Source organism: Mya arenaria, chromosome 17 (genome assembly GCF_026914265.1).
Source record: "Mya arenaria isolate MELC-2E11 chromosome 17, ASM2691426v1".
Classification (NCBI taxonomy): domain Eukaryota; kingdom Metazoa; phylum Mollusca; class Bivalvia; order Myida; family Myidae; genus Mya; species Mya arenaria.
In genome coordinates, this window is record NC_069138.1 from 4,066,221 (window position 1) to 4,093,447 (window position 27,227).

At 32.9% G+C, this 27,227-nt stretch overlaps 1 protein-coding gene across 3 annotated transcripts; it reads right to left on the minus strand.

The window, feature by feature from the left end:
• Positions 1–1,966: 1,966 nt before the first annotated feature.
• Positions 1,967–27,085, minus strand: LOC128223810 (kynurenine--oxoglutarate transaminase 3-like). 3 transcript variants are annotated; one of them, XM_052933224.1, is made up of 14 exons: positions 26,988–27,085; positions 20,902–20,973; positions 17,759–17,820; positions 16,885–16,936; positions 16,176–16,274; positions 15,342–15,491; positions 14,458–14,544; positions 13,010–13,132; positions 11,046–11,166; positions 10,006–10,172; positions 8,957–9,149; positions 7,963–8,036; positions 7,028–7,114; positions 1,967–4,948 (listed from the first exon to the last, which is right to left on the minus strand). In XM_052933224.1, the coding sequence occupies exons 3-14, from the start codon at positions 17,812–17,814 to the stop codon at positions 4,874–4,876; spliced, it is 1,284 nt and encodes a 427-aa protein (XP_052789184.1). In that variant the 5' UTR covers positions 17,815–17,820; positions 20,902–20,973; positions 26,988–27,085; the 3' UTR covers positions 1,967–4,873. The 3 variants fall into 3 exon arrangements, with proteins under 3 accessions (XP_052789184.1, XP_052789183.1, XP_052789185.1); XM_052933223.1 differs by having other exon boundaries at positions 20,902–21,005; XM_052933225.1 differs by lacking the exon at positions 20,902–20,973.
• Between the last annotated feature and the right edge of the window lie 142 nt (positions 27,086–27,227).

Consider the following 27,227-nt stretch of genomic DNA (forward strand, 5'->3'; position numbering starts at 1 on the left):
GTTTAATTAGCAAATCAAATTCTTTAAAATGCGGGCTTTATATCTCTTTCACTTATCACTTACTGCTAACTGATAATAGATAATGGCACTGTTATAGAGGAGACCTTTGTATTATTGAACAAGGCAAATGCTGTGTTTAAGGCTAATAATTAATACTTATTTAATAAATATAATTAATAAATTTCATGAAGAGTATGAGGCATCTTATTTGTGGTCAAAAGATTTGAAATATTCACTAAGCTGAAATATGCTTAATGAAAACGGACGGTCCCTGGATACAAGAAGCATTTTGCTTGGCAAACTTATGAAATTAGCAAAACATATCCAGTTACCAGCCTTTATGAAGTCTGATAAACAATTTCCAACTTTCTGGGTGCAGGAATGTTCACTTACCATCCAGATTCATTGTTATACTTTCATTACTGTTTTATAGATTCAAATTCATACACTACAGCCTGTATTAAAAATAAACATAAAATTGATGGGGGGAAAAATATCCACTTGTTACATGTTGCATTTTCCAATGTTCATCATAATACAGATTTAGGATTATTAAAGTTAGGACCAAGAGCCTTTAAATAATGGGCCGCAGTCACTGGTCACAGTAAAGAGAGGGTCAGAGGTACAGAAAATGTATACTGTTCGGTGCGAATCCATTGTTTAGTGGCAAATTATTTGTCCACCAAGGGATTGCAGGGCCCATCACCCGTCTGTTAACTTTAAATACCATTTTCAGAAGGGATAATAATCAAAGGTCAATGTTCTTTACACTGGCTCACATTTAAGAACCAGAGTACCCACAAAACTGAAAATTTATCTGGTTGAAAGGAATGGCAGGGATTTTTGACGGGAGTTATACATTATGGGTAATCCCAAAGATAATAATACCATTTCTAGTCCGAAATCATGCATTTTAGAAGTATATTGTTACTATTTTCTTCTGTATTTAATTAAAGTAAACTTAGCGATTTTAGAAGGGGTGCTCGCATTTAACATTTCTAAACTGAACTCCCAACAAAGAGAAATATAATTTTCTACGTTTGATTGAAAAGAATTAGGAGAAAATTGTTTCCCCTTGTATCGTTTCGAAACGATACGTCTGGGGGCGCTATGATTTCGCGCTCTATCGAGCACGTGTTTACCGTGCAATATTGAGTGATTCATTCAGCGCATGGTCACCAAGCTGTGTACAAGCATGTCCGACGTTTTTTTTTATTTCAAAAAAAAAAAAAAAAAAAAAAAAAAACTTAACGGGTTCATTCATAGCAAACATCGGAACTCATCATTATATTCTTGAAATCAGTATACATTATGATATACAAAATTTTGTCTTTATGTTTAACAAAAGTTGTGTTGTTACATAGATATATCAATGCTTTTTGAATAATTTCAATGAAAATGTGTTGTTTATGTTAGTATATGTTGAAATATGTGAAAATGTTTGTGTATGTACAGTTGATTGGCCATGACGCTTACAACAAATTAAACATTTGTATACTCTACATGTTGTTTTTCGTCTTAGTACAAGATCGAATTAGTAAGATAGAGTGAGTAAGGATTGATTCTAGGGGATTTATTTTTTGGCTTCGTAGTAGAGTTTGATTTGACCTAATTGAGAGCTACGACTTCGTATTTACCCTTGACTTAGAAAAGATCCCAATGGTGGGATCTTCTTTGATCTTTTGAAAAGGTACTTTACAAGGGGGAAGTTTTACACTTTATAAAAAGAAACATTAATTCTAATGCATTATAATGTTTAACTTTTAATTTGAAAGACAAACAAAAAAGTACAAAATTTGTGTACAGATTAAACGAATATTAGCAATATTTTGGCGCTTTTTTACTGGGGATTTTTTTTTCCCGGGAATATGGATCACTGGACGGGAGACATGGAGATGGGTTTGAATTCTGGGGGATTTTGCTTGTATGACCTATAACTATATAATCTAATCAAAAAACAAATGCAAAATCATTCACAATTTATTCTTCATAAATGTAAATAAATTCAACCTAATAGTCTTCAAAAATAGAAGAACGTCATTGACAAATGAAATCTCATTTACAATTTATTCTTCATTTAGTAATGTTAAGTAACAATATCACGCCTTCAACATAAACAATGCAATGCCTGGTTGGTCCAGGACTGGTCATACAGTGACCCTCTAGATTTCCATATTGGGTCACCAAATTTATATCGTACCAACATGACATCTATTTTCCGAATAAATGAAACATTTAAACATGTAAACTGGTTGTCAACGTGATATAAACATGTTGGGGTTAGAAGCTGACCGGATATCATATGTGTTATACGGGGCACAGGAAACCATATTCAATCTAATAATGTCTTCAAAATGGAAGAAATGGTTCTGTTTTGCTCCGTATATCCCATATCGGGTCAACTACTTACCCCATAACTTATAATATCTATCACATTTCTTATTTCTTTACAAATTCAAGACATTGCAAGTGCCTCATTATTGATAAATCTGGTTGCTAAAGCTTACTATGACTCAGAGGGTGTTTTTTCTTCTGGTATTTTGGGAAAATGTTCAATACCTCATTAATTGGGAATTTTCACAGTCTTTCAAAGAATTGGTATTCTTTATAAAGGATTATGTTTTTAAGTTGAAAATGCTCAAATATTCCTTTTAACTATTGAATTGTGGGCTTTTATAATTTCAATTAAAATAAACTACATGTTTTCAAACAGAAATTTGATTTATCTTTTTTTTTTAATCTATGATTTATTATTTGGAACATTTGGGATACAAAGTCAAAAATCATACTTTTGGACTTGACATAACCAAATATTGGCTATACAAATTACTGAAAAAACACTTTTTAGCATATCTATAAATAGATCCTGGTGTTCACACATGACCATAACATTGAGTAAATCATTGATGCATAGCATCAAGTCATTGGAAACAAAATAGACAAAACATGCATCTTGATCACCAATGACATTTGGAGCTCCCGAGTCATTTTTATCGAAAAAACAACAACAACACCTCGGATGTATGCCGGTACATATGTAGAAGTAGTTTGTATTTTTTTTTTAATTATATCATTAATTAAATTAAATGATTTAGCTTGAAATCATTGATCTCAGTTTAAACTGATTGTCAGTGAAGTGTATCATTGCAAACATAATTAAGATTCCCAAGAGTTAAGTCATTAAGTTTTACTGCTAAATTAAATTACTACGCGATCTACTTGCAGGGGACTTAAATGTACCGTTTTTTGAGTATGTAAACCGTCCATAAACATCCAAGGTTGTTTTCGATAAAAATGGCCGACGAGTTCTAAATGCACCAATGAAAACTTGTGTGTACCTCAAAGATAAAAATTTTAGTATTCATGTTTTCAAAATACATAATTCTGCAATGAATAAATGAATGGGAAAAATGATTATACATTATGAGGAAACAAGCTTATATTATTTTTTTTGAATGACACTGCAAAACAAACAAGCATAATGATAACTTTCCAAGCTTCCTTTGTCGTCAAGGGAGAATACTGTGTAAAAGATTGAGAAACATACAGGAAATTATAATGGTATCGTGTAACCTTCAGCTATTTAGGGAGAAGTTGGTATATAAAATCAATATTTTCCAAAAACAAGTAATAATGCAGGGCCTTTATAATTTTACACTTCATCAACAATTTAAAACACACACTGTCTTTCAAATTTATCGTTCACTGTTGAAAGAATTAATAGCATGAATATTCTGCAATTTATGAACAGGTCCCGAAGTTCAGCTATCTTTTGGACAATATCACATACAGCCAGCGCCCTCCTGGGGAGCCTACTAATAATATTAGGTTTCAAAACAACGATGAAGTTTAAAACAAAGCTCTGAACAATCAACCCGTTATACCTAATACTGCCACTTAAGATTAAAACATTAAAACAATAAAGATTTTGAAGGGTATATTATCAATATTGTGCACTGCACTTCTATTTAATTGAAGATTGGTATAAGGCAAATTCAGGGCTATTCCATTCAAACATATAACCCCCTGGGGGAACACACTTTTGAATTATTCCACCCAACTACAGAAGCAAATTTAACCTTTTGGGGTCCAATTAAGCAAAGAAAGACACCCACCCATATACTATTTAAATAATTGCCTCCCCTCTGTGGGTTATATGTTTTACTGGAATAGCCCTTACATAAAGACAAGACTTCACACAGCTGTACATGTAATTAATAATGAGTGAGTTCGATCATTTACTGTTGTAATAATGGTTTATAACAAGACAAAACATGACTATGAAAGTTGTAGAGGTGTTTCAAACTTATAACATACATGTATGGATGGTTCAGGGCCAGTGTTTATAAAACATCTTTTGATATGTACTTACTTAAGTCACTTCCCTTAGTTAAATCACTTTTCTAAGTAAAGTCACATTCCTAACTTAAATATCTCACTTGTCATTTGATATAATAACAAAATAATGTCTGAAATACTTGATTTTCATTGATGTTATTGAATAAAGACTCTTTTTCTAAAATCATTTATACTTTTCTTTTAATTTGACTATGACAATTTTAAGAAATCAACTTAAGTTAAGAAAAGACTTTAGATGTTTTATGAATACTGCCCACTGTGACCAAAATAATCAGCTAATATTTAGATCACCTTTATACACCTTTCATTCCTCCTTTTGTTGAGAGATTAATCCTCCAAGGAACGAAACAATATTCAAACTATCCCGCGTTTTGTCCCAAACCATTGTTACTATAATAAATGATCAAAATCACTTTTTGGTTCTTCAAATGTCTGGCACTTTATATGTCTAGCACATTTTTTTTTAAATATTACGAAGGCATGTCTGTCATCTTTCTCAAGGGAGTTGAGTTTTTCAGCTGGATTTACTGTCGAGTTCGGCCTTCCATTCCTTCAGGACTTTCCCTGCGGCTTCCAAAGTAGAATCCTCCTGAAATATCACATAAGTACATCAATATCACATGAACCCATTAATATCACAGAACTACAACAATATCACATGAACCCATTAATATCACAAAAATACAACAATATCACATAAATGCCCATTAATATCACTTAAAACATCAATACCACATAGAAACAATAATATCACATAAATACACCAATATCATATAAATGCAATAATATCACAAAAATACATAAATATCACATAAATACATAATTATCACATAAATATCACATACATATTTCAATGTAACATAAATACATAATTATCACATAAATTACACCAATGTCACATAAATACATAATTATCACATAAATTACACCAATGTCACATAAATACATAATTATCACATAAATTACACCAATGTCACATAAATACATAATTATCACATAAATTACACCAATGTCACATAAATACATAATTATCACATAAATTACACCAATGTCACATAAATACATAATTATCACATAAAAAAACATCAATATCACAGGTAGGGATAAAACGATGATCGAGTATTGTCGAAAGTCGATTATTTGTGTCCGAGGTCGGCGATAATCAATTTCATTATTCGATAATCGATTATCGCTCATGTACGGCAAAGGGAAGTAACCGTGATGTGTATGTACTGATTTTCTTTAAAACTGGAAACGGTACGGACTTATACGGGGTTATACAGTAATTAGAAATCAGGGGAGCTAACTCTCGCAACATCTGTTTCAAAATGTCAGCTCCCATGGACGAACGTGTCTTTTTAAAGTAAAAAATCAACTTCATTGTAATATCAAATATAAAACAAAATATCAAGTAAAAATGATTATTTATTCAGCATTTCCCCATGTTATATCTTGCTAGAAAAATATTAAATTCATTTGATAATTGATAAGTATTTCATGTAAAAGATTGGAACATATTTTAGAATGCTACATGTAAATACCATTTTGTACTACATTTTTTGTTCCAAATTATGTAATATCTGTTTTAAAGTGATGAAAATGCTGATAATTATGTAAATAATTCATCAGTTTATGGTTGATCTTTTTAATAAATATAAAACTACTGTCTGGTATCTACTTGACATGTGGAAAAATCAAGTTTTTATTCTCAATTATTTTAGAATTAAGTTATCTCCTAAAAACATTTTACTAAATTAACAATTGTAACCTGGAATGTATAACAAAACAGCATATAAAACATAACTGTTTGTAATATGTTTATTCATTTAAAGACATGTGTGTACAAACCAATATAGTTTTGGATATATTTGTAATATATTCACTTGTTCCGTTTCGATTGTATAATCGATGATTGATCGAAATGGCTCTTCCGATTATTTTCGATGATCGATTATGATTTTGGATTGATTTTCAATCCCTAATCACAGGGACACATTAATATCACATAAATACAGCATTACCACATAAAAACATTAAAACCAAGTTTAAGCTCACAAGCCAGGATAACTCAGACCTTTTGAGCAGTGCAAGTCATTACTAAAAGATACATAACAAGAGCTGTCACAAAGGCAGCAAGCTCGATTATTCTGCTACTTTAAGTTTAAGGATTGCCAAGTTTAACGTTGCATGCATAGATCACTTTAAAATAAGATAAAGTGCAAAACCTTAAAAAGTATTACAAAGTCAAATAATAAAGGGCCATAATTTACATTATATGCCTAAATTAGCTACCCAATTTGATTATTAAGTATGTTTGACTGTTGAGTATAGTAACTATAAAGTCTCAATGTAATACATCAATTATATATTATCCATCTTGTGCTCACATGCATAACCTTAACTAGAATTTCAAAATCGAATGATAAAGACTCATTCTTTGCATTAATGCAAGATAGAGTTATCTTACTTGATTAAGTCGATTGGTTGGTTGGGAACACATGTATAAAGTTTCAATGAAATACATAATATATTTGCTGAGATAATGACTTGAAGGAGCTCACAAACAAAACCTTAATCACAGTGTGACGCTAACACTGACACCACAGGGAGAAGTAAGTAGTAAAGTTCTCCTTATTCTTCAAATAGTCGAGCTAAAAACAGAATTTACCTTGATAAAACAAAAGCGGATGAACTTTTCTCCGAGATGTTTGTGCTCCTTATTATAAAAGGCTGTTGGAGGGATACACGACAGTTTCTGAAACGGGAGACATTCCATGTAACATATGACAAAAACAAAATAATATTATGCCCTCTCCTAATAAATACTACTCTTGTGCTCTTGAATGTAGAAAGCTATTGGAGCCGGGGCGGTATTCATAAAACATCTTAAGTCATTTCTTAACATAAGTCAATTTCTTAAATTTTTTATAGTTATATCAAAACAAAAGTATAAGGATTTTTAAAATAAAAAAGTTAAAAAAGTATATTAAAGTTGCACTCTTTTTCAAAATCAATACATACACATTCATAACTAACATAAATTTAGAGTGATACACCTTTAACTACATACTAAATAATGCATTTATGGAAAATATGTATTCCTGATAACAAGATTGTAACTGTGAATTTAATAGCTAAAAATGCAAAAATGTTAAATGATTGGTGAGTGCTAAAAGTTTTACTGTGATCTACTATAGTCTCATAAGGTAGAAATACTGTGTATTCTGCACATTTCTTTCAAATTAAACTCGGTAACTCTCAACAGAACCATTATTTTCGACATTTATTCATCCTTTTTGGTATATATATATCAAAACAATTGTATTACTTGTGGTAAATCTTATTTGGGAGTAAGTGTGCATCTTTAAATAAAATCATTGATAATAAAGGATTTCAGATATTATTCAGATATTATATCATATGACCAGTGAGATACATTACTCAGGAAAATGACTTAAGAAAGGAAATGACTTAAGATGTTTTATGAATACCAACCCCCTGGTTCTGAAATACAACATAAAACATATTTGTATTAGGGCTATTCCAATTGAACATATAACCCCTAGGGGGAAGGTACTTTTAAAGAACAAAAAAATGCACTACCTTATTTTTCGTGAGCCAGCGGATAAACTTGAAGTCATAAGGGTCATCTGTACCATCATCTGGTATTTCCACGTCTGAATAGAAACAAAATTAGTCGTCACGTTTTTCAACATTAGCGAACCATACAGACGTGATTGAAATATTGAAAATAGTATTTTATCATTGAAACAAGCAATTTTTTCACTTTTCCAACATTTTTTTCTATATCTGACCCTTATAAGCATAAAGAAGTCACTTTAAAGGGAGCGCCTCATGTTTTTGTCAAATGCACTCTTTTCTTTTTGGATGACAAAATAAAGTGTGGCAAATCATTAAACTAAAGTACCAAAAGCTGGAATCCTTCAGCAAATGTTAATATTAGTTCAAATATTGTCTTTGAAGACCACAATTTATTTTCATTAGCGTTAATAACGGTTATGAGCGATTTGTTATTGTGTGATTGGTAGATTTACATTATCATGCGAGGTTATCAATGTATTATGAAAACGTCAAAATATGTATCACTTTTGTATAAGTCCTGGTGGCCTAGTGGTCAAGGCTTCTGTTTTCTAAAAAAATGTTTACTTTACTGGCGTTGGTTTGCTCCCCATTAAAACCAAAATTCTTTTTCATGCTATAATAATTGCATTTTTTTCTGCAATTTCGATATCATAGTGTCAAATAACAGAAAAATAAGTGTTTTCAGATGGAAACTAATTTTTAGTCCAAAAACATGAGCGAGCCCCCATAAACACATAGGGACCGTTCGTATCAAGGAGAGTATGCCAACATGTCGTAAGATGATGATTTCCTGAATACTTTCATGCTAGAGTAAGGAATAAAATTTAAGATTTTAAGTAAATCTCTTTACAAATTGATTCGTAAAATTGATCTAAAGAAACGATCGCTTATACGATGGCTTCTCACTTCTCATCATACACTTGTTAATTATCAAGTTAGCTTAAGAAGTGCCTGTGTACTTTTTTAGCAAAAACAATGTAATAATTTTTTTTACTCAGTTTTGAAATGTCCGCCAACATGAAATAGCCTCCCTCAGGTACAGTCGGCGTCATGCCAACCTCTGATAAGACTTTAGCGAGCATGTCACGTTTTGGCGCAAGCTCTTGTAGCGCAAGAGATTTGAGGTAGCATTTTTCCTCGTCACCAAATACAGACAACTCGTACTCAAGGCCAGCTGCAACGGCTTCCTGAAAAAAGAATTTAGAAAATTACATGTATGATGATTAATTCAGACTTAATGGATGTTTAATATAAGTTACGGGGTAAGTAGGTGACCCGATATGGGATTTACGGGGCAAAGGAAACCATATAGGGGGAGAGCGAAACTCGACTTTGAATATGGTTTCCGGTGCCCCGTAAATCCCATATCAGTACCCCTACAAACCCTGTAATGTATATATCACGTCAACAACCTGTTTACAATTTATGGGAAATGTTTGATTTATTCATCAGAATTGAAAAATAAACGCCAAATTGGTACAAAATAAAGATAAGTGACCCAATATGGAAAAATATGGGGTCACCTTGTGACCAAGCCTGGACCAATGGGGTGGGTCATTTAGGTTGGAGGTGTGATAAAGAAACATGCTTACCTCATACACATAGGCCATAGTCTAGGCTTTTGTCAATAACAATATTAGTTAGAAAAAGACGCTTATAAAGTCAAAAACAATTTGAGCCACAGTTGTTGACACATGTGCTCAGTTAACTGGGTCATATGTATTCTCTGAACAAGCTCTGTGAAAATGGTAGCACTCAACAGAATGCAACTGTTCATGTAGGTAGCAGTGAACACAAACCTGTATAGGCTTAGGGCAGGTGAAGATGGAGTTCTGGTGTAGCTTCATAAGCGCTTTCATGAGATAAAAAAAAAATGGGAGCACTCAACAGATTTAAATTGTAGGTAGCAGTCAACACAATCCTGTATAGGTGTAGGGCAGGTGTAGATGGAGTTCTGGTGTAGCACCATTACCGCCTTCATGAGATCAAAAAAAAATGGGAGCACTCAACAGATTTAAATTGTAGGTAGCAGTCAACACAAACCTGTATAGGTGTAGGGCAGGTGTAGATGGAGTTCTGGTGAAGCACCATAAGCGCCTGCATGAGATCCGCAGGCCCCACAGCCCATCCAAGCTTCCATCCTGTGGCACTAAACGTCTTTCCGGCACTTCCTACAGTGATTGTACGATCCCACATTCCCGGCAAGGTAGCTAGAAGCATAATACTATAAGATATAATTCTAAGTTATTCCCATATAAAACTAAGATCTTTTGTGATAGTCACTGCACCCACTACCGGAGTTATTAAAGTTATACACGAGTGTGAAGCGTGAGTTGTTTAATTTCATTTACAAGGGTATGGGTGCAGTAACTGTTATATACCGTACTGTCAAGGACAGTATTCAATAAGTAGCGTGCGTATGATAGAATATCATTGAAATGATACGGTCCCTTATGTAATAAGAAAGAGCATGAACACATATTCAACGACGAAACAATCTTTTAAGATTTTTTTTTTTTTTTTATCCCCGCCACCATTTAAAAAAAATATTATTGAATGAAAATCTAGCAATTCATTTATATTGGCCTAACCTGTCTGAAATGAGCATAATTGAATGAATGTAAATAAAGAAATCATGTTTGAATATGGCACAAGACACTCATTTATCTGTCAAAATAATTTCTGACTTGTGTAATTAATGATGTCTCTCTTATGTTTCAAATGTACATAAAAAATAAAATAAAGAATTTAGCAGAACTTTACAAGTTGTTTTAATAGCAATTTATAACTGAAGGTTATGCCATTCTAAGCTCTTTTATTACTGGTGATACACTTTTAACGTCTACATTGAAAACCCAAATTTTGTTAGGTCTCACAATAAAGGTTTCCTTCTGGTTACATGGCCAAAAAGATAACGGTCACAGTAGGTTGGGTTGATATCGGATACGTTGTTTTTTTTGGCAAGTTTTTAGTTCTATTTTTGGCAATATTTTTTGAGTTGGTGGCCAAAAAGAAGGGGCAGTCTGTTAACCAAAATTGAACCTATTTTTTTAAGGCCTTATCAAATGCTCTATTTCACACACCAATTTTGATGTGCTCGAATCCCCTGTAAATCATCCACTCGTAGACTTCATCAGCGACACAGACAACATCGTGCTCGATACACAGCTTGGCAATCACCTCCAGTTCTTCACGACGGAAAACCTGAAAGATATAATACACCAATGGTCATTGAACTATGGACATTGCTGTACAGCATCCACTCAAATACTTGATCAGTGATATATAACAGACTACATCATGCTCAATACACAGCTTGGCAATAACCTCTAGTTCTTGAAAGTCATAATACACCAATGGTCATTAAACTTTGGACATTGGCTTATATCATGAACTCGTAGACTTCATCAGTGATATATAACATCATTCTCAATACACAGCTTGGCAATGACCTCTAGTTCTTCATGACGGTAAACCTAAAAGGTTTATATAATACACCAATGGTCATTAAACTATGGACATTGTCATTCATCATCCAATCAGACTTCATCAGTGACAGACAACATCATTATCAATACACAACTTGGTAATAACATCCAGTCTTCACGACGATAAACCTGGAAGTTATACATAATACACCAATGGTCAATGTAACATGGACATTGCCGTATATCATGCAATCATGCACTTCATCAGTAACAGACAACATCATTTGTGATACACAGTTTGGTCATAACTTATAGTTCACCACAACAGTCAACCTAAAAATTATACAAAATACACCAATGGTCATTTAACTATGAACAACTTTTAATGTTTGATGCATTGGAAATAATGTTAAATCATCTTGAGTTAAACTTCAACAGCAATGTATTAAAATAATTTACAATATCTTCCTAATCCACATGCACAACTATATTTTCGGCAACTCGAAATTGGTACAAACCTTCTGCAGTATAACAATAGCTAAACTACCTTTCATTTTATAAACAAATATGATACCCTTGTTTAACAAAATTGCTACCCCCTTGTTAAAGAAATTTATCACCCCCTTGTTAAACAGAATTGTTACCCCCTTGTTAAACAGAATTGTTACTCCCTTGTTAAACAGAATTGTTACCCCCTTGTTAAATAGAATTGTTACCCCCTTGTTAAACAGAATTGTTACCCCCTTGTTAAACAGAATGTTTACTCCCTTGTTAAACAGAATGTTTACTCCCTTGTTAAACAGAATTGTTACCCCCTTGTTAAACAGAATTGTTACCCCCTTGTTAAACAGAATTGTTACCCCCTTGTTAAACAGAATTGTTACCCCCTTGTTAAACAGAATTGTTAACCCCTTGTTAAACATAATGTTGGCCCCTTGTTAAACAGAATTGTTACCCCCTTGTTAAACAGAATTGTTACCCCCTTGTTAAACAGAGTTTTTACTCCCTTGTTAAATAGAATTGTTACCCCCTTGTTAAACAGAATTGTTACCCCCTTGTTAAACAGAATTGTTACCCCCTTGTTAAACATAATGTTGGCCCCTTGTTAAACAGAATTGTTACCCCCTTGTTAAACAGAGTTTTTACCCCCTTGTTAAACAGAATTGTTACCCCCTTGTTAAACAGAATGTAACCCCCTTGTTAAACAGAATGTTAGCCCCTTGTTAAACAGAATGCTACCCCCTTGTTAAACAGAATGTTACCCCCCTTGTTAAACAGAATGCTACCCCCTTGTTAAACAGAATGTAACCCCCTTGTTAAACAGAATGTAACCCCCTTGTTAAACAGAATGTTAGCCCCTAGTTAAACATAATGTTACCCCCTTGTTAAACAGAATGTTACCCCCTTGTTAAACAAAAATTTAACTCCCTTGTTAAATAGAATGTTACCCCCTTGTTAAACAGAGCGTTAGCCTGTAGTCACACAGAATGTTACCCCCTGCTTAAACATAAATTTTACCCCCTTGTTACCTTAAAGATGTAAAAATTTGTTAATCAAACTTGTTTCTCCCTCCTTAATCAAAATATAAGTGAGCCGATCATGAGATGTGGCAGATGTACCTTTCCCACTGGGTTATTGGGGTTGTTGAGTATGATGGCCTTGGTGTTCTTGTTGAAGGCCTTCGTGATCTCTTCTGTGTTGAGCTGCCAGTCGTGGCTTGTCATCTCACCCTCGGTCTTTGTCTAAAAGATAATGACTTACAGGTTTAAGATTTAGACAGAGAAGAATGGAAACTTTAACCAATAATCCTTTTAAAAGGCACAAGGATCACAGCCAACACACAATATTTACACCTCAATTTCCATTCCTTAAAAGAACTGCCTTTCGGCAAACATCTTCGGATATGTTCGGACCGCGAATCGACGCATAACAATATACATAAAAATTGTTGATCTTATTTTTGTTTGTATTGTGTCAGCAGGTCACGTCAAAAAATAGATCAACATTTCAATTTATGATATGTTAAATGTATTGTTGTCATTTGTGTTTCAATCTTACGTTTTAAAGTGATTTCAAGTGGTTGATCTGTTTCCCGCGTTATTATGACTTCATTTGATAAAATGTTTCCGGTTACAGTCGGGTCGTTCTATGTACAGAATAGGTGAGAAAGTATCACTTTAATGTTTTCTTAAATGAAATGAAGATTTATTTTTTACAAGTCTTGAATGAAATAATGATTTATTGGTGTAATTATAAGTAAATTCATTCCTTAACTAAACTAGTACACAGATCAGCTTGTTAATATATTATTATATAAATATCAGACACCATGGAGGGTGATAGCATATAATGTTAACCCCAGAAAGATAATGTCAACAGAAGGCGTTGGCCATGAACATTAGGCATGGGATCTTTATTTTATTATACCGAATAAACATTCTTTACACCAGTTATGTCTGCAATTGTGGCCTTTAATTTGACACAAAGTCAACAAATACCGTAATAGAAACTTTTAAGTGATCCGCATTATTATGGCGTCATAAGATAAACTGCAGATAAACAGTGTAATTGAATGACTATTTTAATTTTTTTGTGTTTAATAACCAGATTTTCAACTATATTTTGAAAAGCACATTCTGCGGCTAAACGCTTGAGAAGGCAAGAAAGCTATTTTTAGACTGCGTGTGAGGGTAGAATTATAAATTATCACATGATGACTATAGGTATTTTACAAAGGCAAAAGTCATGTGAGAAACATTGATAATAATATATAAGAACTTATAATTGTTACAGTCGAAACCTGTTGGCTTGATATTGCTTGGCTCGATTTCCTCATTGGCTCTAACTGGATGTCAACGACTAATTTTGTTTTACTCTATGTAAGCATTCCCACTTGACTCGATATTCACGAGGCTCGAAGTATTTTGGTCAGTCCCTGGGATATCGAGCCAATGGGTTTCGACTGTATTAGCTTTTACAGTCTGCGGCAGCACTAGGTTCATATTAATACACCAATTTATTTCCTTCAGAAAGCATTTAAAATCTTAAATAAAATGATCATAATTACTGGTCTGAGTGGTACAAAGACTGGTTTTCCTCCTGCGACTCGGACCATTGGCTCGTAGCAGTCGAAGAATGGCTCGATGATTATCACCTGAAAGTGGCAAAAATAATACACACATGTATCAAAATCAATTAAACAAATTAACATTGAAATGAAAATTATAGTAATAGTGTTATTAACACAACATATGAATTTACCAAGAATAATGAACATATTTTAAAAAATAAAGTGATAAATAAAGTTAAGAATTTTTCTTCAAAATGTCTGACTGACAGAGTTCAATTTCATACAAAACCATAACCAAATTTAAACATAGTTTTACGGACCTCAGAGGCCCAGGTTGGCCTACCTACATTATCAAGGTCCTTAAGCAATTTCTCGGGCATCAATGTCTTGGCATATGTAACAACTTACACCAATACTTCATGAATCTAGTTACATATTCAAGATAAAGCAGGAAATGTCCACATTCTTCTAAAGCAACATCATTATTTGTAGAACAATTTACACCCAAAAATGTTTTGCAATTTTGAATTGGGGATTTTTCAATAGTTTTTGAGTACGTATAACCCCATATCTCAGAGCCATACAAAAGAATTGGTTTAACCATTGCATTAAATATTTTGAAATACAAATTATAGTTAAAATAATCAAATCTTCTCTGACAACCTCATATAAAGATAATGGACTTGGGAGCTTATCCAAATAGCTTATGCTGAGCATACATATAAAACAGTATGTTAAATTAATTATATTACCATTTCATTATATAACAATAACAAATATACATATTTTCCAAATTTATGCTAATTCCTATGTTATATAACAGCAGCTCATAACATTCTGCCCAGCTTACCCCATCACCCAAACTAACGAGCCCAACTTACCTCGTCGCCAGGATTAACGAGCCCTTGCATGCAGGAGAAAAGGATTCCAAACGCCCCGATGCTAACAGTAACTTCTGTCATTGGGTCGATCTGCCGTCCCATTATCGGCCCGTAAAGTTTAGCCAGGACGTTTACCAAATGAGGGTGACCCTGTCAAAAAGAGGATATTTTACATAAGTAGTCATTCAATATCAAATTAATTATATGGGGCCTTTTTTATATCATTTTACTTATTTGATATCTTAAAGTGCTTAAGAGTTGTCTGGTTAGCGCAGTAGTTTGGCACTTGCTTCTCACCAAGGCAACCCGAGTTTGATTCCCGGCCTGGGCGATAGTGTTGGGAATCGGTTGCAAATTTACTATCGATGATCGGTTCCACTCAAGTAACCGATTATCGATAGTACTATCGGTTCTTAAAATACTAGATAGTACCTGAGTTGTAGTTTTATTAATGTACAGTATTAAACTCTTAATCATTATATGCATATACCTTATGTCTATGATTGAAGTTATTAAGTGTTGTTGTATAAAAAATAGTTCATTTCCTTGCTCATTGTGGCTTTCATCAGCCATTTTGTTAAAGATAACATCTGAACACTTACTCTTTTTTTTTTTCGATAATCGATTACAACTAAATCCTATCGATTGTCGCCGATTTCAGGCCCAACCAATCGATTTTCGATTATAATCGATCATCGGAACATCACTACTGGGCGCATTTGAGTTTTGTTTGTGGTCATCAAGCCGGACAGGTGTTAGGAGTCACATCTTACAAAAGGCCTCAGAAAGTTTGTCACCTGTTCTCCAAAACAGTGGAATAAAACAAAAACTTACATAGGAGCGCGTGTACTGATGCACTAGTGGATTATCGCCCTGTACAAGTTTGGCGAAGATGTCGAGAACGTGCTGGGGTGGGTGGTAGTCAGGGAAACCCTAAAAATAGAAACATGACATATATATACAGATAAGAAATCCTGGATTTTTTACTTTTCAGAACAACCATAGATCTTCCATAGCTATTAAGGCCAATATGTATTAATTGCTAGATTTTCAAAAAAAATTTTTAATTGAGGTGAGGGGGTAAGGATTTTTCATAATTCTTAGATGACTGTTTTACTGCTGAATGTGTGTTCTGACATGCTATTTCTTATTGCATTATAAAGGGACTATATTCAAACGTTTCTAGATGAACCACAAACACCATCGTTACAATTCACCTTTTTTTACAAGCGAATGTTTATATCTACAGTGGCTGGTATGAATAAATGCCGTTCCGGGAAAGTACAATACAGATACTTGTTACACATTTTTTAAGGGCAAACAGAAAAAGAGGGGGGAATGAAAATCTAGCAATAAATTTATAGTCACCTTATATTCTTTAAATTAATTTTTTCTATAACCTGTGGAATTCAAAAATGTTCTCCTGTTTTGGAAATTTGTGTTCAACAAACATGGATGCTTTATGTTCAGCAGAAACAAATTAAATCTACCTTATATATCTATTTAAACAAACTTGACCTACAGATCTACAGAAAGTTAATACCTGTCCAAGATTTATAGCTTTGTATTCAGCAGACAGTTTTCCAAATTCAACCCTGAAAATAGAGATTAACTACATGTAAATCTTTGATATAATATTCAAGAATCATAATTTTATTATGCAAAGTTAATTCAAAGCAGTTACATTCACATATTTATTTAAAATGTTATAAAATAAGAACACTGCAAACAGTTACCCGATACCAATGCTCCTTTTTTTTAAGGGGCATTATAAGTAACTTGACAATTATTAAAGCCAGGATTATGGCCCATGCTGTACATGTACATATTGTCAGTAATAGCATTTGTTTACTGGGAATACTATAATTATAATTTCATATTATAAACTTTTTTGATAATGTTCAAAGTTCCATTTTTTGCACACACCGATAGCACAATTCATCAAATGAAAAAAATTCTTCAAGTGGTCATGCAAGGGGCATATAATTTGACAATTATTAAAGGCCAGAGTCATGGGCCCTGTTTTACATGTACATTTTGTCAGTAGTAACATTTATGTAATGTGATTATTATGAACAAGTTTTTTAAAAATGTCTTGAGTTGCGCTTTTTTTACAAGACGAATCCAGGGGCGTAGCTAGCCCTTCAATACATAATTGTGGTAGGGGGTTCAGGGGCATGTCCCCCCGGTTTTTTGAAACAAACATGGTGCATTCAGGGTGTTCTGTGTTGCTTTATTTGGTACTGGAAAATGGACAGTTTTAGAATCAAAAATCAACAAGTAAACCCTTAACTCTGTGAGCAGATGGCTGATTTTTTTTTTATCAGAATCATGTGGATTCAGCCATGTAATCGCATATAGGTAGCTACGCGCCTGGAAAGTTAAAACTAGAAGTTAAAACACCATGGAAAATTTACCAAACATTCTTCTCTGTGCCCTTAAGGCGATCAGCCATACGAATCTTGCTTGACATTTTTCTCTGAAACAAATAAAATAAATATATTTTACACATTCAAATACTAGGCCTGTTAATTATCATAACATAAGATTCATGAACTTAATAGTCTAGACTAGACTAGACTAGACTTAATAGTAAGACTAGACTGATGTAATATATTTCAAACTATGTTTGTGAAAGTTGTCCAAACCACAAGTCCTTCCAGTATAATTTATTAGCAAGTCAAATATGGCTTCACTTTAGAGTCACATCTGACATCTATTTTTTTTACTTATACATAAATCTTTGAACAAATGCAACAGAAAATATTATTTTAAATAACTTATTGCATGCTTTCACACTGTCTGACTTTCTTTATAAAATTATATCAAATATTCATCATTGCTTTAAGTAAAATTTAACTATTGAAAAAGCTCATATATATTTAACCTCAAATATTCATGCAATTGTTTGCAACAGGGACTACTAGTACATTAATACCTTTCAGGTATGAATTAGTAAAAGGTATAAATTTTATAATATCAAATAAAACTCACAAAAGAATATTTCCTAGTCCTAAGATTAGTAAAACTTTAATATTCCTTCCTCAAAAACTATTTTTACAATTTGAAGCCTACAAAGTTTATTTATACAAGAAATTGATTAAACTCAACATCCACTGTTAGTATCTACAGTATATTAATGTACTAGTACACCACATGTGCCTTTGCAAATCTACTGATAAAGATAGTGGTGACACAAATATTGACCTTTCATGCCAGCTACAAAGTGTGCTATTATGCTATGGTATACATAATATTATCAGAAAATATTCAGGTCAAGCAAACATACATAAGATTCTGTCCCATGCACTATGATCTTATTTTAGAAATATTACACACCACTGAGGGTCATATGACATTATAAGGACCGGCAAGTCAGCCACCATAAGTGTATATGGACCAAGGCGTTAGCCATTCACCTTAGTGGGCTAACTGGCCGGTCCTTATAATGCCATATGGTCCGAAGTGTTGTGTAAATATTTCTTATATTATACCGAACATTTAATATTATATTACCATTCAATATTTTTAGCACTTTAGTACGTAGTGATTTATTGAACAAAGCTACTAATGTTTACTAGCAACAAATTTTCGCCGTTGTTAATTAAAATAGCAAGTTGCACTTAGGCCTAAAAAAAAATAATGTTTGGTTAGGGTTACATCCTTTTCAAAAATAGGTAGGGTAGGTAGGCTTTTTTTTTTTTTTTTTTTTTTTATTAGGCTTTATATAAGAATGTCATTTTTCATCATTGGAGAATGGTGTTAAAGTTATCTTCTATATAAGCAATTAAGGTTTTAAACTACAAATTGAAAAGCAAAAAAAAAAAAAAAAAAAAATTTATTATTATATTTTCAAACTGACTAAAAACGGTAGGGTCGGCGCCTATTCTGTAGGTATGGTTGGGTAACCCGAACCAAATGTATTTTTTTTTAAGGCCTTACTAGTTGTATGACGTCAGTGGTCCAGATCGGCTATAAATATGATAAGGTACACTGACATCATAAAACTGGATCTTTTTTCAAAATACAGCAATCTACTTTATATATATACAAAGAAGGGACACATTTATGTAAGGTATAATATAGCCATATATGAGATCCAAGTTCAAATTTTGTGCTTTAAATAGCTCTTTTCTCTACCGCAATTATGGTTTTGCAAACGTATGTGTCAAGGTCCTTAAGTTGAAAGACATACAAAATCTCCCCTTTAAAAATCCTCACCCACCAGTTTTTGCACATGTGGAAAAAATCCCCTTCCCCCAATGATGTTCAATGTTCTTTACCTTATATTATATTGTACAACGTGCATTATAATATTGATGGCCTCACTTCATAATGTAGAAGGTACAAAATGCTTGGTAATTTAATCACACATTTTTTTTACAAAATGCCGATGTTACAATTTTTGTAGTTACAATTTCTCAAGGATTGGCATTTTTGCTTCTCTGTGAAATGTCCAATGTCCAATCATTGCTCGACATTTTGATCACATGATACAACACCATTTTCTCATTGGGCTATTTACTCAGCATTTTGCAGTAAGATGTGGCTCGTCTTTATGATTTTTATACAGCTTCGGCATTTTGAAGTGAGGCCATCGATATATCATTCCATTATAATTTACAACATGTCAACACAGAAGCAGCCTTTAACCCAGTTATAATGCATGAGGGTTATGAATTTGCTGTCTTTACATAAATTGGTTGGGCCCTCCGAGGGGGGTTTCATTTTGTCCGAAGTGGATTTTAATTGTAACAGATGCATGATTTAAGCTTCAGACAATATTTCAGAGAGATTGTTCAATTGTTTTTTGGGGGGTATATTTGGCCTATAAAGGAGTATCATGTGACATTAAATAAAGCAAAATGCTGCCAAAAAATTCATGTACTAGTAATTGATGTCATTTGTTAAGCATATACAGGACTGTATTTATGCTAATACTGTAACATGGTCATGCTGAATAGAAATAACAAAACTTGAAAAAAGCAAACACTAACAATTACCAAACAGCAAAATGAAATCCAGAAAGCAGAGATACAGAATATGAATTTTATCTTTTTTAAACGCAACACAGAAAAAAACGGACTCCTTCCTTAAAACTGTAATAATAATAATAATAATAAATTCCTCCATTTTATCAAGATGTAGCTAATTAGTATGAAATATTTACAATATTCCTTAATTAAAGTTTAAAGAATAAATAATTTCATTTGTCATAAAACATGTAAATGGAATAATATCTATAGACTGATAGAAATAACTGTTTTTACTTTTAACTGTTCAGTGTTAAATTCTATAACTATCCTATCTATAAACTTAGTGGTCAAAATTATATTTTATCTAATGGAATGGCAGTATTTAACAAATGCACCGCACTTGGCCATGTTTAATTGAGAAATCTATACGTATTACAAAACTGTGACTTAACTACATTGTATACTAAAACTACGACTATAATTATAACAGAAATAAAACAGAAGAGAAATGGTGTTAATAATTCAACCAGTGAAATCGCAAACCAAAAGCATAGCATACACATCAGCAATGTCTAAAAACTTACGCTGCTTGTTAAATTCGCACCAAGTATCGGAGCAGTGACTTTCGCAAGACACTGATGTGAATGCCTGTATACCTGATTTAAAGACATCAAACTCTTTTTTTACACTGAAACCAAAAACCCAAGACAACATAGTTTGAAATATTTATTCAGATTTGTTAAAGGGACTAGACACCAGATGGTCCCAAAATGGCAAATACAGTATTTCATGAAAACAAGCCTAATACATGTATTGTGAATGCGAGCTTGTATGTGGCTGATATGAAATAATTGTACATGGTTAAAATAATATTTTGCCGCTGTCTCAGCTGAGTTTACCTGTTAAAAAGTAGCACATAACAGTTTCCCAGTTTATAGTGTGTATATTTAGAATGTGGATGTCATGTGATTAGTACAGATTAACCCTTAAGCTGCTGATGGCGATTTTAAAGGCTTTACAAACAGCTTGGAACCAGACCAGACGCCGAATAACTCGGCGCCTGGTCAGGTTCCAAGCTGTTTGCCACTCAGTCAATATATCCCCAAAGTTTTAAGTAAATTGAAAGAAATTTAGAATAAACCAGACGACATTTTTGAGCAGACGACAATTTACCCAGCATGCAAAGGGTTAATATACTACCACTATCTTTACTTACTGGTATTTATGTGGTAGACAAACCCAGTTAATGTTGAATTGGAAAAATACGCAAAAACAGCGATAAATACATGACTGTGTCGTAAGCGAGGTGATACATCAGTAAGTACTTAATTCAATACGCTGTACATAACGAATTCACTTTTTTGTAAGTTTTTGATAATTTTCTTTTTCAGTTGCATATGTATCATCTGGTGTCTTAAAGTCACTTTAATATTTTCTAAATTTTTTTGGCATGCTGTGACATATTAGAAATTTGACGAAGAATGAAGCATAGAAATAATTAATCAGAACAAAATAAAAAAAAAATATATGTCAGTTAGAATACACATTTGTTAGTTAGAATACAGATTATGATTGACATAAATAAGAAAAAAAATGTTTATGACTCAGAGAATGTTAATCTTATTCCTTTTTCATTTTAATATAAACTTTGATTTGCAAGATATAGAGGATATATTTGTCTGTGTCTGTGTAAGATCATATTTTTTTTCACTGAGTCAGAGCACCAAAATTTATATTTCGCAAAGCATACATGCCAAGAGAAAAATATTAACTTTTGGGGGTTCGTGAGGTGGAATATATTGCTGTCTTACGCTGAAACAATTTTTTCTTTTTATTACATGCTTTAAATTGGAATTAAAAATCAGAATTAAAAGTATTTTAATTACACTTTTTTAGAAAAATTAGAAAAACGTGCCAATTTGTAATGGCATGTAATGTAATTGGAAATGAAGTTGTTTAAATTGAGTCCCAGTCCTGTGTGCGCTGATGTTTGATTTTGAGCCAAGAGCCGTCATAAGTTCCAAAACAATGAAAAATAATAAGTTGATATTTTCACTGCTTGAAACAGTGAAATATCAATTTTATTTCACTAATAAATTTCTTTATACCACAAGAAAGTATATATATATAATAAATTAATGTATCTATACAGATATATCTAAAGTCTATCACCGGTGATAATCCTGCAGACTGTACTGATTTAATCCCAGTTTGCATTTATGAACATTAATGTCAAGGCAATTATTCAAACAGGTCTTGGCCAAGTTTGTAAGTTATCTGGGCCATTTAAAGCTGCACTCTCACAGATTGGCCCCCCCCCCCCCAAAAAAAAAGTCAAAACTGTCAATCTGTGGGAGTGCAGCTTTAAAATAGCTGAATTTGTAGAGCATCTGACTTTCAAGTAAGCGGCCTTGAGGTTGATCCCCAAACTGGCTGCAATACTTTTCTGAGTGATTTAACTGGTTAGTTGTTATGATTGGATAAACATGACCAACTGATAAACATTTTTGATAACTTTGACCAAACCAAAACCTTAAGCAATTTTAAAAATTGGCTGCTGGTTTTTTACCTAAAAGTGACTCCCTCATGTGTTTTGGTTTCAAGGTAATGCATCTGAAAACACTAACATTAGATTTTTTTTTACTCTTTGATAGAGAAATTGCAGAAAAAAAATACAATTCAAGTATACTCCCTCCCCCCCCCCCCCCCCCCCCCCCCATGGTTTTAGAGGGGAGCTAACCCACACCAGTACAGTCAAGAAAACTTAGACAAAAAGCCAACAAAACTGCTGGCCCACATTAGGACTCTTAAATACACTAAGGGTTAATTGTAGGCGTTGAAAAATGAGGACTTCAAAGACATTATTTGAGCATAAAGCAACATTTGTTGAAGCGTTCCAGCTGTCAGCATCTTAGTTTTAACACCCCTTATAATTTTCCAAACTTTAATTGACATCACAAAAGAATAAACCATAAGCAAATCCCTTTAAGACTTAAAGTAGTTCAGATTATGCTGACCTACATGTACAATGTTTATCTCATTTTCAAGTCCTGAAGTACATGATAACACTTTCATGGTATTCATTTTCAAATACATATGATATACACATGTAGTGTACATGTACCTTACTAATAGTAACAGTTCATGAAGCTCAATTAATAAATCTGTTTAAATTACGGTAAGCACCCCCCCCTAAAAAAAGAAAAATGGTTTGGTTTGGGTTATATTATTTTCAAGAACAGGTAGGGTAGGTTGACTTTTCATTTATTTATTACGCTTAAAAAAAAAAGAAAAAAAAAAGAGTTTATTGTCATCATTGGAAAATGGAATTTACATGTAAATGATCTTTTGTATAAATCTTTAAAGGTTTTAAACTTTAAACTACGTATAAAATCCACTACCCCCACCCACCCCAGGTCCGGAGAATAGTGAAGACTCTCTGACTTTCAGTCTAGCTAATTCCTGGGAAAATCCTTGCCCTGAGGCAACAGACTGCTGGTAAAATCCCCACCAATAGCCCCCACACTCCAGGGACATCCTCTCGGTAAGGCCCATTCCCTACTAGTTTTGGAGCAAAAACAAAACCACCACATTCATTTTGCATTGCAGGGCCACCTGAAAGGTAAAAACATGGCCAATTTTTCCCTTTATCCCTGCCCTGGTACCTCCCCCCCCCAACGACCGCTGGCTTGGTTACAAATGACTGGTGCATTACCAATGGACTATAAAAATACTGGCACCAATTTCGGTAGGTATGGTTTGGTATTTGAACCATAAGTCTTTCTTTATCTGAACAAAGAAAAAATTTTCATTTTGTAATGGATTCACAATTTTATAATGTCAACTTTTTTTTAAAAATGGTTAGGGTTAATATAACTACATCCTTTTCCAAAAAAGGTAGGGTAGATAAGATATGTTTTATTAGGCTTTATATCAGAATGATAATTTCATTATTAGAGAATGGTGTTAAAGTGATCTGCTGTATAAGGTGTTCAAGGTTTTAAACTACGTGATAAAACAAACTAAAACAATTTTTTTAGGCCTAAGACAGGCTGAGACTGACTAGCATGAACCACAAGGGAGAAGAACTCTATAAGCTTTGCTTTCGTTCCAATCCATTTCAATATTATAGACAACTTGTGTGTGTGTGTGTATATTCTGTGTAGTTTGTTTGTATATGTTGAATAAAATATGTTTAAATCAAGGGGAACAATTCAAATTGACTCAATTTTTACTGTTCCAAAAACTGGTAACAAAATGGAGGGATTTTAGTGGGTTCCATTTACGCCATTTTAAGGTGTTAAAACATTAGTTTGAAGCAAAACAAGCGACTGATGGTTAAAGTTGATACTTTGATCTTGTGGTGCACGCTATTCTCAAATAAAAAATTGCAAAAAATACTGGAAAATTATTTTTTTGAAAATTTTAGATTTAGTTAAAAATGGGTTCAAGATTCTGCACCAATGCAAAAATATAATAGAAGTATAGTTTCATACCCTATCTTTAAAGAAATGCAAAAAAATCCACATTAATGGGCTGTAAGATATTAAAATTTGACCATTGTATGTACCTGTTTGGATGCATTGGGATAGAAGAAACCATTCACTTTAGGCATATTAGTAAATATTTTTGTGTATAATGAGTATTTTTAGTGTTATAGTTTGCATATTTTTGTGAAAAATGCTTCTTTTGATTTTTTTACTGCAGAAATGCTCTATACCAATAAAACCTGAAAAATTAAGTGTGTATAGATTTCGGATGTCAACTATTTCGGACGAATATTTAAAAGTTTGCTTTAAGGCCAAATAAAAAAAATGTCTTGTTTCTGGTCACCCGACCGACCCTACTTTTTACCCCCCGACCGTTTTTTTTTTTATAGCGTAAAGACCGTTTTTTATAATTAGCGTAAAGTGAGCCGGGATTCCCGGTCCCTGCGCCGAAGAGTAAACCGCGCTATCCGTCAGTAATATTATATTCGTGACGTGTTTTTTATACGGCCGTGTCGAAGATGGCTGTTACGCATTTGATAGCCATAAAAATAGACAAATGTTCGCACTTCGACGGTTGTAGTGTCATTAAAGTTGCCCATTCGCAAACAACAATAAAAAGTCTTTTCATCGATTTACATGGCGAGCGAGAAAATGTCCGACTTGAAGCTAAATGTTCGGTAAGTTGTAGGGTTGTTTAGATATCGTAAAAGGGCCATCGTAAAACAAATAATGCCTCGACCGAGAATGACAGTTTTGGCACCTACATTTTCGTTATTCAAAAGACTATCTATACACATATACAAGGTTTATTTGAATCGGACGAATTAAGGCAAAATAATGCCGACGAAGCGTGAATCATTATGCTGAGTGAATGGATTTAAATACTTCGTCTCTCTCAAATACCGAACGTCATATTAAAACGTTTCATTTTTGGACCTTCGTTTTTAATGTTTTAAAGGATTAAAATTAATTTTCTGTATGAAGAACCATTGACATTACACTTAGTTAGGTGCCCGATACTATAATTAAAGCAGATAGAAGAATGAAGGGGCGATCTCTTATCTGGGTTATTTGATCAGTTTGCTTTTAATAAATAAAGTAGGAACTGTGGTCATTTAGATAAAAAGAGCTCCAGATATAAAACATATTTTGTGTTTTCATGATAAATATTTTCTTTGTGTATCAATCAAATCCTATCTTGTAACACCCAGCTTTTTGAGGCAATACTAGTCCTGCTCACATAGAAGATAGGGTTTGCTGGATAAATATAAAAGAGATTTATGTGAAGCTCTGCATATATTTATATTTTTACAGACCGATGTACGGCCAGATTCTGAATTATTCGAGATTGATCCAGAACTAACAATTGGTGACCTATACTATTTCATTCCAAAGGTTTGAATAAAAAAAAAAAAAAAAAAAAAAAAAAAACACCTACCTACCGACCCTGTTTTTTTTGAGGCATGTGACCAGAAACAAGACATTTTATTTTTTTTGGCCTAAGGGTTTAGTGTCAATTTATCTACTTCTTTTTATTGAATTTGATACTATTTTAATTTTTGTAATGAATTGTAAGTGAAATAATGAAAATCTTTATATTAAAACTATAATTATGTATGACATTTTTAGTTTATGGATAATGATTTTTTGGTAAAAGAACCAGTATTCTAATTCAGTAAAATAAAATTTAATATGGTAATATTAAAATTATTTTAGATTTATGGAACTTAAACATTAATGCTTTAACTTGCAACAAGTGTTATTCATTGCATCATACTGGTATCAACATTTAATGTATTTAAAGGAAGTGTTTGGTTAGTAAAGTAATACTAATAGTGTGGCTTATTGAAGATTTCAAAATGACATAAATCATTTAATATTCACACTACAAGCAGAAAATAAAATAATTATGTGATTCAAATACTTTTTTTGTTTGTTTCTCTCTTGTTAAAGATATAGTAACATTTAAGATCAAAATTGAAAAGTGCTAAGTCAATGCAAGCTGCAATTACATGTAACTTTCATTTCCAAGTTGACAATTCACCAATATTCTGTGAGTGCTAGCAGTCTGTTTTCACTAGAGCAAAATTTAGGCTGTTTGTCATGCGATTCCCCGATGGAGGATTCAAAATAAGATAAAAATACATTGTTCAAACGAAAGCAGAATTTTTTGTACTTACGTCTTTTTCAAGAACGGCTGGTTTAAAATTTGCTAAATTATTGAGGTTGACAGGTCAGTTTCCGGAAGTGCGCCTTCAGTTGTGAAGAGTAGCCGGCCTGGTGAAGAGGAAACTGAAATCTCACGAAAGAAACATGCTTATAATTTCGTTTATATGCCTTGTCACACTTCGTTTCTTTAAATATCTTTACAATATGTAGTTATGATTTGAAAGCAAATATATTTATATATTTTTCACTTA

Bases quoted from the DNA above. Each gene is read 5' to 3' on its own strand.
- LOC128223810 (XM_052933223.1), bottom strand. From the start codon at position 20,988: ATGTCTTTAAATCAGGTATACAGGCATTCACATCAGTGTCTTGCGAAA. The intron at 17,821-20,901 runs GTAAGTTTTTAG...TATTTGTTTCAG, and splicing joins GTGCGAATTTAACAAGCAGC to AGAAAAATGTCAAGCAAGAT. The intron at 16,275-16,884 runs GTATTAACTTTC...TTCTATTTTTAG, and splicing joins AAGCTATAAATCTTGGACAG to GGTTTCCCTGACTACCACCC.